The 15,367-nt window shown below is 51.8% G+C and overlaps 2 protein-coding genes across 2 annotated transcripts; both read left to right on the top strand.

The window, feature by feature from the left end:
* Positions 1 to 6,271: 6,271 nt before the first annotated feature.
* Positions 6,272 to 8,188, top strand: LTHEOB_2944 (Cytochrome P450; the record flags this gene model as incomplete). Its single annotated transcript, XM_035511812.1, has 3 exons — positions 6,272 to 6,442; positions 6,496 to 7,445; positions 7,606 to 8,188. 3 exons carry the CDS (start codon positions 6,272 to 6,274, stop codon positions 8,186 to 8,188), a joined length of 1,704 nt encoding a protein of 567 aa, XP_035363670.1.
* Positions 8,189 to 12,806: 4,618 nt separating this feature from the next.
* On the top strand, positions 12,807 to 15,150 carry LTHEOB_2943 (AAA family protein; the record flags this gene model as incomplete). The annotated part of the gene is made up of 7 exons (XM_035511811.1): positions 12,807 to 12,881; positions 12,975 to 13,871; positions 13,923 to 14,181; positions 14,230 to 14,385; positions 14,437 to 14,502; positions 14,553 to 14,750; positions 14,804 to 15,150. The coding sequence occupies 7 exons, from the start codon at positions 12,807 to 12,809 to the stop codon at positions 15,148 to 15,150; spliced, it is 1,998 nt and encodes a 665-aa protein (XP_035363669.1).
* Positions 15,151 to 15,367: the final 217 nt, after the last annotated feature.

The raw sequence follows: 15,367 nt of genomic DNA, 5'->3' as shown, positions 1-15,367 counted from the left end.
AACATAGTCGAATGTGCTGAAGCGCACAAAGACTTTCGTCCGAATAGTCGCAGATTCGATATCCCAAATCATCCTCTTGATTATCTACCTCTGCAACACATTGCACTATCCGAAGGACAAGCTCTTCGGGAAGACCGAGGAGCCGTACAGGCATTGTTGTGAAATGATCGGGACTTTAGGTGGGACGCAAATCATTTTTTGGAGGCGGATGTGCATGTCTTCTATTTGAAGTGCTGTCCAGGCAACAACGCGCTAATTGTGCCTCTTTTTTCTAGATTGAGCCGTGCCACCTACCACTGTCGTGGGGAAACTTCGGGCCCGAAGAATCTCATGGCTTTGGCGAACAGTGCAACAGAGCCCTCTTAGACAGATAAAAATTGTACAATACTGTGGCCTCCAAGAAACAACAGCTGGGTTGGGTAAAGCAGCTCCGGACCACTCCGCCCAGCATTTACCCTTGCTGCCGAAGCGTTGCGGGGTATTAGCCAATGCAGGCCCGGCGGCAAGGAACTACACGAACAAAAAGGGCGTAGTCCGAAAACGTAGCCTGTCGTACCACCCACCCCACGATGATGATTGGCCACCTTTGCATCTTCGAACGTCGCATTCAAGAGTGCGTACTCCACACCTTTTCGCTGCCAAGAAAATTGGATCCCTTCTAGAAGACATCCCGTGACGGCTAGTCTGCGTCAAGCTTAGCCTGACGGGAGGTTTCACCCTTCAAGCTGCAACTGCAGGGTTTGGATTGCGGATTTCTTTTTCTGTATATCACACGCCTATTCATTATGGCCGTGTTGCCGGTCTTTGAAACAGCTGTGCAGATATACACCCCCTTGGCGCAAGGGTGTGTACAGCCCCCTCGTGCAGCGGAAGGGTAGCGCGGAAATCATTGCAAGGGACTCTGGGCCCGCTCTGCTGATTTGATAGGTCAAAGGCTTGGGTTTGTGCCCCTCCCCAGGGTGATGATAAGCCAGAACCCCCAGTCTTTCTTCAAAAAGCGATTCCGCGCTACCCATCGGATGCATGAGGGGGCTGTACATGCATCTAACGTGGATTTGTTTTTTGCTCGTGTCATGGGTAGTTGAAGATATCGTCCGGACGTGTATTTAGTATTAAAAATTCGATATTGTCGTCCGGACGATAGCTCCAACTACCCACATATGTTATTTTTCTAAGGCAGTGCTGGTCGGCAGGCGTTGGTCGGAGATAACTTGTCCAGCATGACCTTCATGTATGCGTCGTAATGTAGAAAGTCGTTGACCTTGTGATGCCACTAAATTATTTGACTTTCTAAGCGTAAGCTTATGGCAGACTCCTTCAGCGAAATTCTTAATGCGGCATTTGAATTCCAGGCGCAACGAGGGATCCGGAAGCCGTCGTTTCTTGCACCACACTCCCTTGGTCGGAATTTACTTTTCTTAGTAGACAATGCTGATCCATTTGTCCTCATCTCATTGAAGCATCGTGAAGTCGACGGTTGTTAATGTGCACCATTTTATCCCACTTGCCCTCGGAATATCTTAGCTTCTACGAAACAACTTTATTGGGAAAGCCTTTGCTCTCGCGTGGTTTCCAATTTCAAACATGATCTGCTTCCTCAGATGAGCGTCCATTAAGCAAGGTAGTCGAAGCAGTGTTCATTTTTTAAATTTGCGTTACCGAAATTCTTGTTGAGAAGAAAGGGTGGGTGCTACGGCAACGCATGATGCATCCAGCGTTCCGGAAGCGGGAAGTAGTACAGTCTAGATTAGCGCGTCTTGTGTAATACGATAATCATAAATATCAACGCACCGCCCCTTTCTCTTGCTGTTGCGAGGCCATGGCTACAACGATGTGTCACCAAAATGATTCGCATCCGCCGGCTTACTATACCGAAAGAGATGCTTTACTCCAACCGTCATCATCATCACCACCAAGATTAAACGATCTACCTTCGTACAATGCCACGAACAACGCCGCCGACCACGACCAAAGAGCCTTCGTGAGAAACTTTACTGCAAGTAGCAGAGGAATCGTGGGGGATGCCATTCAGTGGGGCTACCAACTTTCTGATCTGAACTTGCTGTTCATCGTGTTATTTGGTACGCTAGCAGCTGTAAATATATGGTTAACGGTGAAGAGCTCTGGTCCAGTACGTGTTTCTTTTCCATACTTTTCTCACATCTGCCTGGTTTCTAATACGAGGAATTTCATTTCTTAGCATGGTGCATCGATAGTGGACTGGTACTTTGCGGGACTCATGGCCTTGGTCGAATGTACTCTTCAAATTACCTGGGTCATACAAGTCTGGCCGGCTAAGGTATGGCCGAGGTGGAGAAGGTCGACCGAACCGCACATTGTGATAGTCATCTGGTGGTTGTTCGTGGCAAAGGTCGTTCTGTTGCTATTTAACGTGATTCTTGCGTATGGCTCTAGAGAAGCAAAGTTGCCATTTAGCTGGGGTCTGGCATTTATTGCGGGTTTTATCTCGGTTGATTTCGCGTTGGCAGTCGTGTTGGAACTATTTTTCCGTGGCGGCTAGAAGTCGATTGTTGGGTGAGCAATGAAGTAGGACTCCATCACCACACTACGGTGACTTTCCTAGTTTCTCCGGCTTGTAGCACGGCTCTGCGGCGAGGAAGGTACGAGTCGTGAAAGAGATTGGGTTTCGTGGAGACATCTGCGCGAGGGGGGAGATTAAGGTTGAGATTAAATGTGAATTGCGCTTCTGTAGTGCCTGGCTCAATGCAAGGATTGCAGTAGAGAACCGTAACACCTTTTGCAATGTTGTTCTGAACCTTCTCAAAGACTTTGCAACCCTTTTTACCCCGGTCTACTTCATCGCAATAGAGACTTTTCGCATGTTGTAGGGAAACGATGCATCCACCCACCTGTCATTAGTACGTAAGGAGATTGCGTTTTAAGCAAGGTAGCGAGGTTGAAGCAGAAAATTTTCGTTTTTTTGTAACACGGCAGGTATTACAGCTGCGGAGCCTTTCATCGCCTAACGCTGTGTTACAACCTTTACGCGTACAAGAATCTGTTGATATCTTTTAATAAGTAATTGGTTAACTCTCATAGCATATTGAGAAAGCTTATAGCCACTCGAAAAGCGATAGGAAGATGTCATAGAGCTTTTCAACGCTGTTCTTTAATGGAGCGAGTTACTACCTTCTTTTGTATCCAGTATTGGGATTTGCGTTACACAGGATTGTATTGGGAAGAAAGGGAGGTTGCTGCATGAAACCACCTTGTGGTGAATCACGATAATCAGGTATTAAAGACCATCATTCTACCACCATTCGATAACTGGCGCCGATGTAACATTTCTCCCTATCATTGCCAAGAACATGTCGCGCCACAAGAATCCGCATCCACCTGCCTACTACACTGACAGAGACTCACTATTATCGCCATCGTCTTCATCATCGACACGCGATAACGTACCGCCGTATCTTATCAACTACCACCGTACCGACGCCGGCCCAGGAAGATCCCAGAGACCGATAGCATCACCCGATAGAGACGTCGACGGCGGGTGCATCTGCTGCTGTGCTGACGCCAACACGCTCATCATCGTGCTCTTTGGCGCGATGGCAGGAATGGACATCTGGTTGACTGTGAAGAGTTCGCGCCCAGTAAGCCTTTTCACCCGTTCTCCATAAAGCCGAGGTGCCAAGTCGCTTTTACTACGTTCCATAGCGTTGCTAATTCATATTGTCTCTCAGGATGGAGTATCAGACTTCGAGTGGCTCCTCGCAGGACTTTTGGCCTTTGCCGAGTTCATTTTCCAGTTCATCTGGGTCTTGACAGTGTGGCCATCCAGAGTGTGGCATAGGCAGTATGGATTCACCGACCAATCAGTTGTGCACACGTTCGGAAAACTACTTTCGGTGAAGATTTTACTGTTTTGGTTTAACTTCATTTATGCGTGGGCCGTTAAAGCATCGTATAGTTGGGTGCTGGCATGGATTGCAGGTTTTACGTCGGTTGATTTTGCGGTGGCTGTGGTGGTGGGACTCTGTTATAATCCGGGCGACGTCTTGGTGGATATAAGCGATTTGCGCTGAGAGTAGTGTAAAGCTGTCAGTTTATGGAACCCAGGTGTATTAGCCTTTGATGCAGAATTACTATGGGGATAGATACGGTGGAAGTGAACGCATCCACTCCGAACCGTATGACAAACACCAAACAGCCTAGGGCTTACTAGAGAGATTTTGACTGCGATATTGTGCTGTGGGATGATGTACTTTCAGTCCCTTGGCTCATATTGAGGTGATAAGCGTAAACCGGTGCCCATATCGTGGTCATAGATCGTGTCCGCAGAGTCGTATTTGCGGAGCTCGCTTCGAGTCGTCTCCTCAATCAAGCATCACGGGAAACGCTTCAAATCGCTGCTGGTCCTAAAAATAGGCTCACGATCGTACCATAATTCTGTCTCGTTGTCGTTGCGGCGGGAAGGATCGTGTATACGAGGACACGGCCCCACGCGACATGGGGGCCAGCAGACACCATTCGTTCAACGGTTATCTGCGACGCTGTTGTTCGCCACGAGCACTTTGCTTCGGGCGCATCAACCGAGGACCCCTGTTTGAGTGAAACAAGGCTGCGATGCTTATAAGTTGCGTTGCTGCACCGCGAAAAACACCACGTGAAGCTCACGCCCCCACGTATTCTCTCCCCGCCCTTACTGCAGCACTCCACCCCGTACTCTAGCCCACAGCAACAACAGGACATACCAAGACAAAGCCAAAGCGACACCAGGGAAAAAATAGAAACTATGGTTGCGATATATAAGCGCGAATCGGACGCCGAAGAGGCCGCAGAGTGGAACGAGACCAAGACCATCATCGCGGCGGTGGTTGCAGGAATGCTCTGCATCAGCCTCCTCGGAGCCATGTTCTACTACCTGGACAAAAGATCGAAACGTCGCACAGCGATGCTACTTCGGAGCAGTTCGCCGGACTCGCTTGATGATTTGCGGAGATGAGATGTTCACACCGAGGTGGGCAGAAGCCCAGCACGGTGTTATGATAAGCAATCGCCGCTCCATCTGCCCTTGAGCAACAATAGCCGCTGGAAGGTCACCAGTGGGTAATTGGACGGAGAATAATGATGAGATCTTAGGAGGAATGTGCAAACGTGCACTGGAGAATGCTCAAGGTAAGTCAAAGAATAGTTGCGCCTCGACGCCCGCCTGCTGACATTCGCTTAGTATAGCCATGGATCGCTAATACAGCCTTTACCCTGCGACGGCATAGAAATAGGGAAGACGTCGGCAGCCTCGTTCAAGTATTCCCTCAGATCTTGCCTTTTCCATCGGAAACCGATATCCAGTCAAGAATTCTCTTTCGGTTGAGCAGGGAAACATAATCGGAGATGGGACCGGCAGGGAGGAGATTCCGAACGGCAGACGGGCGGATAGCAGGGTGGCAGCAGTTGCGTTAGGTGTCGGATGAGGTCGGCGACGGAGTCGAAGCAGCAAGCCAGGCGTTCGCGATGCATCATTCAGGTTAGGTTGAAGCGGGCGCAATCCTTCGATATACCTTATATGGCGACCAGTGTATACTTACATGTTATCTCTGGAACGTTGAGGAAAAATTTATCAAGTGGTGTTTCGTGTGGGGCGATTGCGGAGTAGGCCACAGGCGTGCGGAGTACATGCCGTGACTCAGCCAAGAGGGCAAGCAAGCATTATAGCGGATGATCAGCTATGCCTCAAAACAGATTGAATGAAATTAGGCAAGCCAGTCAGCCGTCAGACGCGCCATCCCGCTCGCGCAAGCGAAACGTTAGTAAGGTTCACGAATCATATATGCACGAGGTGATTGGCGCACAGCGTTATCAAATATATAATGACAACGATTGCTGCCTCAGAGTTCTTGCTTAAGCGTCCGGAGAAGCGGCCTAGCCCGTTATAGTTTATGCATCAAGCGGATCGAGCAAAGCGGCTCGCAAGACTACCTGATCGGGTTAGCGTCTGTGGGGACGGCATTATTTGCCCCGTACCAATTGCATGCAAGACCACAGCTGCATTATCCGTTCTGGTACTTTAGCACGGAAGTCTCCGCCGCAAGACGGGTGAATGGGTTTGAAATGACTGCGACTTGATTCATCTGCTCCATGATGCGAAGCATAGGGTTAATGGACAGGACCGCAAGCCCTAAACTTCCAGCCTCTCGGCGATGAAATCGGGATATTGTGAGCCGGGTCGAAGGAGACGAGATGAGTACTTAAACAAGACCGATCCCACAACAAGACACGACAGTTCTCGGCTTCCATCTCGCCCAAAATGGCCTTACTCACACTTGCGACAGACTTCTCAGCATCCCCAATGCTGCTCGGCGGGCTCCTCTTCCTGCTTCTCGCATACCTCACCAGTGTCGTGCTGCGAATCGGGTCGCGCCCAGCCCACTTGCCCCCCGGACCACCCACCGTCCCTTTCTGGGGCAACCTGAAACAGGTAAACCTTAATCAGCATCTGGTCATTTTCGATCCCTACTGACCTTAGCCTAGCTCTCCCACAACCACTACCCCGAACGGCTCTACACCGAATGGGCCAAGACCTACGGCCCCGTCTACACCGTCATGAAAGGGTCGCAACCGTGGATCATCGTCACCGGCGCGGCCGAGGCCCACGACCTCTTCCACGTGCGCGGCAGCGCCACAGCTGGGCGCACCAGCAGCCGCATGGAGCTCGCCATGCGCGACGGCTACTGGCCGCAGTTCCTGTCAGGCCCGCAGTGGCGCGACGCGCGCAAGCTCTGGCACGCGGTGCTCAACGTCGGCGCCGCGCGGCAGTACCAGCCATTGCAAGAGCTGGAGGCTAAGCAGCTGATCGCCGACGTCGCGCGGGACGGGAAAAACTGGAAGGCGCACATGGAGCGGTATGCGGGGAGCCTGGCGATGACGCTGATGAACGGGAAGCGCGTGCCGACTGCGGGCGGCGACGATCAGACGGTGCGGGAGATAGTCGACGATTTCGACGTCTTCATGCAGCACCTCAACCGCACGGCGTGGCTGGACAATGTGCCTGGGTTTTGGCGGGTGCCGGCGTGGATGGTGCCGGCGCGGCGGGAGGCGGCGCGCATCGCGGCGAGGCATCGCGCGCTGATCATGCGGCATTGGGACGAGACGAAGCGGCGCATGGCGGCGGGCTTGTCGCTGCCGTGCTTCAACCGCACCATCATGGAGCGCCTCAGCGCGAGCAGGAAGGGCGAAGGCGAGTACGAAGGCCTGGCTGAGCGCGTGTCTGAGGTCCAGGCGGCCGAGATAGGCGAGCTGCTGGTGACGGGGGCGACCGAGACGACGAGTGCCACGCTGAAGAACTGGATCGCCGCCATGACGCTGTTCCCGGACGCCCAGCGCAAGGCCCAGGAGGAACTCGACCGCGTCGTCGGCCCGCACCGCCTGCCCGACGCCGCCGACGCAGAGAACCTGCCGTATGTGCGCCAGGTCATCCAAGAGTGCGTTTTTCCTCCTCCTCCCCTCACTCCCTAACCCTCACTCCCTAACCCTCACTCCCTAACCCTCACCCTCACCCTCACCTTCACCCTCCCCGTCCCCACCGTCCCCGTCCTCCATTTCCCCCGCCGCGCTCTCCTCCCCCCGACTGACACCCCTCAGAACCCACCGCTGGCTCACCGCCGCCCCCCTCGCCATGACGCACAGCACCACCGTCGACATCCGCTGGGGCCCCAACTACCTCATCCCGGCCGGCACGCCGCTCGTCCTCAACGCCTACGGCATCCACCGCGACCCGGCCTTGTACCCGGACCCTTTGCGCTTCGACCCGGACCGGTGGGCCGGCAAGCTCGAGGCCGCCAACTCGCTCGCCGACGACCGCGTCGGCGCCCGCTCCGAGGCCCTGTACGCCTTCGGTGCCGGGAGGAGGATTTGCCCCGGCCAGCACGTTGCCGAGCAAGGGCTGTTTTTGGCCGTTGCAAGGTGGTTGTGGGCGTTTGATACGCAGGCGGTCGAGGGTGGCGAGGAGCGGTTTCAGGGCGTGGATAATTATAAGCCTGGGTTGGTTGTGAGTTTGGATAGGGTCGAGGCGGTGGTGCGGCCGCGGAGTGAGGAGAGGAAGAAGTTGGCGGTCGAGGTGTGGGAGAGGGAGAGGGCCGAGTTTTTGGATGAGGATGGGCAGTTCTGTAGGAGTCCCGAGGCGTTGGAGAGTGTGATGGGGAGGGCCGTGGGGGGAGGGGCTTAGGGGAGGGCTGGATTAAGTGCCATGCGTTATGTTTCAAAGTGAATATGTGTCTGAAATGAAGAGCTTGCGTTCATGTTTGAGTAAGCAACTGGGATTGGGAAGTTGGGAAGGGTGTTACTTCAAAATGGATTGGTGATTTATCTACTGTTCGTCTCCAAAACTCTCAACACCACGAATAACACCCCAGATATTCGATCAATGACTCATCTTGTTCTGATCTCACCTATACTATTCTATTCACATTGGCCTATGGAAATATGGTACGCCTGTTGAGTGGAACAGTTGTAGCTTCACTGATTCTGGTACCTCCTCTCCTATCAAAGCAATCGACATGGTCTTGTGGCGAATTGAGTAAATTTGATGCTCACAACAGCTGCCCATGTCGAGTGAATCTAAGAAATTGATCTATTCTTTCGTATAGCTTGACGAAAACAATACACAATTTCATAACGTAACGACGCTTCGTTGCCTCCCGCCTCGATCTCGTGAAATTGTTTGAAATGTAGGACAGAACCCTGGCTGTACATGAACACTCTGCGCTCAGGATACGGAGTTCCTCTGCTTTATAAAACGCAAACCCGGCCATCTTCATCATTGCGGCTGATGTTAAATCTCCTACGCGCCCCCTTGCGATCAAACTCCCGCTTGATCTTCTTGTCATCGAGCATTGTGGCCTTGTCGAGGTAAAACTCGGTTTCTGGAGCCTTGATCTGAGCGATCGCTTGCCAGGCATTGCTTAGCAACGAATATCGAGTGCGGGTGAAGAAAACAAAGGAGGAGACTGTAACAAATGCCAAATGGACAAGCAGATTTGCCATAACGAGTATGAATCCTTTGCGGTGCTGAGGTTTCTGGCATGAAACCGCCGAGGTGACTGTTGAGTTTCCCATGTAGTCGAATGTTGGTAGCCAGTCGTAATACGCCATCCTCATCAGGGTTGTTACAAGAGCTTGCCATGCTAATGCCGGGTTGTCTGTTTCCTTCATGGTATCTACGAATATCGCGTTGAGAACTGGATTCATATCCGTACTTACAATATCTTCAGTGTCGTCACCAGTGCTCTTTGTGCAGGTGGGGCAGGTTACGAAAATCCTAAAAGTACTGTTGTAATTTTGGAGAAACACTGGACTCCAAACTACTTCGGTGAGGAAGTCATATGTCTCTGATGGCCCCTTTCTTTTCTGAATAGAATAGTCCGTATCGTTCCATTGGTAGGTGTCGTTGTCATAATACCACTGGAAGTGATAACCAGCTTCGATGTGTTAGTAGTGTATTGGAGGAGAGTACCATGATTGGAGGACTAACCTACGCTCAGCATGCTTTGTGGTTGAAACGGATTCCACCTGAAGGATCGCAAAGTCATGTTCAGGTAGGACGGGTCAACATCAAAGGCTGAATAGTCGGAGTTGGCTTGTTGTGTGTCAAGTTGCGATCGTATTGTCGTAGTTTCAAACCTCCGGTTTGCTGGATCCCAGCCAAGCTTTGGTTCACTGTAGTTTGATCTTTGCTTTACTGATACTAGAAAGTCTTGAAGGCCCTTGACTCTGTTCACGCGGTTGTGGTGTCTAGACAATACAATACAGTAATCAGAATATCTGTGGACCATGACCATGATACAACATAGTAAGAACTTACAGAGCGTCATAGCACACAGTCACGCTCATTACCCCTTTCTGATAATTAGGGTCTGAGTCTCCAGAAAAGTCAAGCCAAGGCCCTCTTTCCTCAACTGTGAAATTTCTAACTACCTCATCCAAAGGCAAATCGAGTACCGATTCTCCCCAGGCAGGCCATGTTCCGCGAGAACTAGCACTTATGATTAGAAATGAGTGTCCTAACTCGACTTCCCATTTGTATCCATTTTCTTTGTTTTGTGCAAACCATGTTTGTTGGTCAGGAGTCACTGGATAACGAGGCAGGTAAGAATAATCTAATGTGTCGTTCTGCATCGGGTCCAAGCTGTTTATTAGACCGCCAGCGTAACGTGGTAGACCGTAGATCATGAAAGTTGGATCTGGGCGAACCATGATGTTATTAATCGGGACTTTGAAAGAACGGCCAGTAGGAGGGATATCATGACGGATAACATCGGCCAAGTCTCCGGTAACTTTGGGTGGGAATAGAGTGCCGTTAAGGAAAATAGTGCTATGTGTCCAGGTTTTAATGAATGACCAGTCCTTTATCGTGGGTCTAGCACAGGTGACACGAGCGTCGAATGCGGAGGCCATTCCCTGGAACTCCAAAAGGGCAGAACGATCAGACTCTGAGTCTATTGGAAGGAATGCTCGAATTGATGGGCCTGTGTCCATAATTGATTCCGAAGAATTGAGAGGCTTCGACGACCATTCAGCAAAGGAGGGATAGTTGGGAGGAGGTGCTAGCCAGTAGTTCTGTGCTCTTGTCATAGCATCTTCGAAGCCTCCTTGAATATAGCGCTCCATGCTGAACCCTATCCCAGTTTTGATCTCTCTTGGGAACCCTGGAACGACGCCTGGACGAATGTCCCAGAGTAGCAGCGTTGAGGTGAACTGCGACACAGGCGTTGTAGCTGCTAACAAGGGTATCGACAGTGTCAAAAGATTGAAACTCCATTCAGAGTTCTTTCCAAAATACAGGAGAGATCCAAGCGGACCGGTGTTGACATAGCGGGCGATGGATAACGCAGGTGCTTCTGGTAAGAGGACTCCTCCAAGAGATTTGGATTCGAGTGAAACACTAGCGAGAATTGCCACCGCAGTGCAGGCTTGAACAGAGACAGCTAGTCTGATAGCAAGCGTCGACAGAGTCACTGCTTGTCCAACCCAACCATCTAGCATGACCCGCCGCCAGTGCTTGTTCTCTTCACCACCGAACCAGAGGAACGATAAGACTGAGATAGAAAGTAGTAGAAGGATGACAGCGCCAATATTCGTGATGATGATCTGTAGTCCAAGTCGGTTGAACATTCCGGGACTGAACTCTGATCTGCTCGATACTAGCGGAGCTTCACCCTGCGTATTTGAGAAACTAGATTGTGTTCCTGGATGGTTTGCCAGCTCAATGTCATTTTCAGGCTCAGAGCCGCTTTCAGTAGACTGGTAGAAGTTGGCGGGAAGAATGGAAGTTGCTGATCCGTGTTGTTGCTCCAAATACGGTGTTCTGTGGTCGAAGGATACCCGTCCGGTACTTTCCAACGAGCGCCTTGGGTTGTAGAAATCCGCCGTTTCGTGTGCCATCTCCGATATCTAACGTATGCGGAATTGTGGGTGCCAAATCGAGACAGTTCTAAAGTGTAGGGCTCTGCTTTATTAGAATGAATCGGAGTTGGGAGTGGTGTGGTTGGATGGTGTTGGGGAGTACGAGACGGAAATGATAAGCAATAGGCTTATTTAAAACTTGGAAAGTTGGAAAGTTGGCAAAGCTGGATGTAGGCAGGCTAGATATATCACAAGAGTAAGTGCTACAAATAATACCGTCATCAATCCGCAGCTGTCGCACGAATGAAGCTGTGTAACAGAAAGCTAGCAAATCCCTCATCCACTAGATATTTGAGCAAACATGGTTACATTTAGTGTTTCAGTTGGTGATGATAGTGAGATGCGTGTGGATTGGTGTATTGGGCAAGAGGGAGAGTCGATTGGGGGAGTCCTCATGCTCTACCGATGAGTAAGCTAGCTACGTGCTATCTGGAACACTAAGTTTCAGCCTGATATAAATAGTCCATGCCTACGGAGGATATGCTTACTTGGCAAGCTCTAGTCACGAGAAAAAAAACCAGTTTTGTGCTGTTGTACAACATCGCTGAGGCTGAGCGAGGCTGAAGGTATTGACACACGCTAAAAGTCTCTTTCATGGATCTCCCTGCCGCTCTTGCAAAGGTCAACGCCATTCTCGTTGCCCATGGGACAGATCTGATAGAAGGTTTCAGTGATCTAGCTCATTAGAAGGTGTTTTAGCTTCTGACCCTAAGTACAGCGATATGCGCGGCATAAAAAAGGAAATGCGCATACGTGCTGATGAAACCAGCCTTGCCCACTCAAGCCAATCCAGGGGGACCAACATGTGCGTAATGTTGCACCTAGGATAGTTCGTCCGTATCAGTCATTTGCTCATTGCAGTCCTTTGCATAGATGCCGTGCAATCCCGATTCACATGAGTCACTGATCAGGCTGCTTGGCACTTCCAGCCGTTCGGTTCAGGCAACTACTCTACGGCCTGCATGAAATCTCTCCATTCGCTACGTTGAACCAATCAGATGCAAGAAAATGACTCTGAAACACGAGCAAAATCAGCTTACCTGCGTACCACCTATAGCCTCTTCTCCACCACATCCCAACAATCGAAGCATGTGGTTGCCTAGATCGTAGACAGATTAAGGTACTCGGTGGAGTCTCTCGCTGCCACATGTGACAATGCCCCGCATTGGCAAGGCGGAAGCATTCTTATGGGGGCCAAATCAGGCAACGTTCTGGTTGGACGAGGGTGGATGGCCTGTTGTGTATCAGCCACCGCCACTGCTGCCTTCCAGCCTTGCCGCGGGGTAGCATCTACTTAAGCTACAGTTCCTGACCATTCACCTTAAAATTCGACAACAACGCCTCCCAGATCGCGTCAATCTCCCCAAGTCAATCCATCCACTATGCTCACAGTCGACAGCTCCGACGAAGAAATGTACAGCGAGACCTCCAGCCAAGCCGGCGGCCAGGACCCCACCGTAAGCTTCGTCCTCCTCATCCACAGCCTCGCGCCGCCTCACCTCCAACACACACACACACATCAAAGCTAACCCCCACCTCCTCCTGCACAGCCCGACTCCGCCGCCACCGAAAACACCGGCGAACCCATCTTCGGCTCCAAACCCGAAGTCAAAGCCCTCTACTCGACCAGCAACCCGGAATGCGACTGCGCGCCGCGCTGGTCCGAGCACGCCGAAGCCGCCGAGGAGGACCGCATGCTGAAAAAACTCGGCGCGGCGGCGGCCATCATCCAGCGGTTCAAGCGGTCGCGCGAGGGCCAGTGGCAGACGAGCGCCATCGAGGTGCAGAGCCCGCGGCTGAACCGCGTCCTCGCCGACGTGCTGCGCGACTACCCGGACGTCGTGGTGCGCGAGGGCGAGGCGACGAAGTTTGCGGCGCCGTTTAAGCCGCTGTTTCATCGGTGGGGGAGGTTGTTGGAATGGAGGGATAAAGAGGAGGAGGGGGGCCAGACGAAGGTGGAGTTGGGGTTGCTGGTTGATGCCCTGAAGCCGACGCTCGAGCCGCTGTTTAGCGTTGCGGGGGATATGCATCGCACGGGGGAGATCGACTTTGACAACATGTGGACGGTGTTTGTGCCGGGGGAGCTGATGGTGTTTAGGTGTGGCAGCGTGGTGAAGCTGTTCCGGCTGCACGATTTGCACATCGTCGTGCCGCGGCGGGAGCCGAGGTTTTGGGTGCTCACGTTGCAGCAGATTGAGTGGAATGGGAGGTACTTTGGTGTCGTCCAGGGGAAGATGCGCATCGTTGAGGCGGACAAGCCGTTGCAGTTTGACAAGCTGTCGGTGCAGCCGCTGGCGACGCAGCGGGACGAGGATGCCATCAGGAAGAGGTATCTCGCCAAGGGCAACAAGTACCTGGAGCTGTGCAGCCACAAGTGCCTGGTGAAGACGTACAAGGGCACCAAGTACGTTCTCAACTCGGAGCTGGAGACGATCCGAGAGAAGCCGGTGAGTTAATTCCATCATCACTCACTGGGCAGTACTGACCGGAAAATACAGCTCTCGGGAAGGATTGCCATTGACCCTTTCGCCTTCTTTACCTGTCAATCCGACATTGCCCCGAAGCAGCCTCGCTTGAACGGCGGAGATTCGGATGCCTTTTTCTCAGGCGACAAGGACCTATTCGAACAGACCAACGAGCTTGACAAGGAAGAGCAGAACGAAGAGTCTGAAATGAACAAGGTGAGAGGCTTGGAGAAGCGTCTCCTCTGCCTTGTGGATCGCATCAAGGGTTTCGACCTTCGAAACAACGAATGGTGTAAGCACACACCCGCTGTTGCCACTCTTTGATATTGACAGACGATAGGTGAATTCGACGTGGATGACGTCTCAGAGCCCGTCTGGAACGATAACGCTCTGCACCAGCTCGTTCTCTCCGAGGGAGAAAAGAAGCTGCTGGTTGCGTTCACCCAGCGCGATGAATTGGACCTTCCGGATTTCGACGATGTCATCTTGGACAAGGGTAAAGTGATTCCGGACAGCTGCATCTCTGAGCGTAACTGACCATCCTCAGGGAAGGGCATCATCATCCTCTTGGCCGGTCCACCTGGTGTGGGCAAAACCCTGACAGCCGAGTCCAGTAAGTCTCCATCAATAATTGAAACATCTCAGCATTATTGACCAGTATAGTCTCGGAACGCGCCCGCGTGCCATTGTATTCTCTCCGGGCAAGTGACCTCGGCACGGATTCCGATCAGGTTGAAGCCACCTTGAAGGACGCTCTCGAATGCTGCAAGTTGTGGAACGCTGTGCTCCTCATCGACGAAGCCGATGTCTTCATGGAGAAGCGCAGCGCCGACAGGCTGGAGCAGAATGAGCTGGTGTCCAGTGAGTCCCTTTTAACACATCTCTGGATCTGCCCACGTGACTGACCGGCCCAGTCTTCCTCCGCAACCTGGAGTACTACCAAGGCGTGATGTTCTTGACAACTAACAGGGTGGATGCGATCGATGATGCATTCCGTTCCCGCATCGATCTGATCCTGACGTACCCGAATCTTGACCACGCGGCCCGGAGGCAGATTTGGTCGACGTTCATATCCAGCCTTCCGTCAGGCAGTTGCAACATCGCCGATATCGACTTTGATGAGCTTGCCCGCACGGATATGAACGGACGCGATATCAAGAACGTGGTCAAGATTGCGCGCTTCCTTGCTGCATCGGAGAAAATCCCTCTGTCAATGGAGCACCTGAGGACTATCCTGACCATCAAAAAGGCTTCTCTTTGAACGAGTCTACCTATAGTTGTAGTCCATCGGGTTTCGCCCATCGGATAGCTTACTAGATTAGTTAGTAGATGAGCAATGGAACAGGCGTATAATTTGAGAGCTCTAGAGCTAAGGTAGAGTGAGACACACAATGTGAATCGGCCCATATCTTTTCTTAATTATCCTTTCTTTCCTTAATCTTCCCCCAATCAATTCATCAGGCCAATTACAAAGCTGA

This window comes from Lasiodiplodia theobromae (assembly GCF_012971845.1).
Source record: "Lasiodiplodia theobromae strain AM2As chromosome Unknown scaffold_7, whole genome shotgun sequence".
Lineage (NCBI taxonomy): Eukaryota > Fungi > Ascomycota > Dothideomycetes > Botryosphaeriales > Botryosphaeriaceae > Lasiodiplodia > Lasiodiplodia theobromae.
The sequence above is the reverse complement of the archived record's forward strand: the minus strand, read 5'-3'. Positions and strand labels throughout refer to the sequence as shown.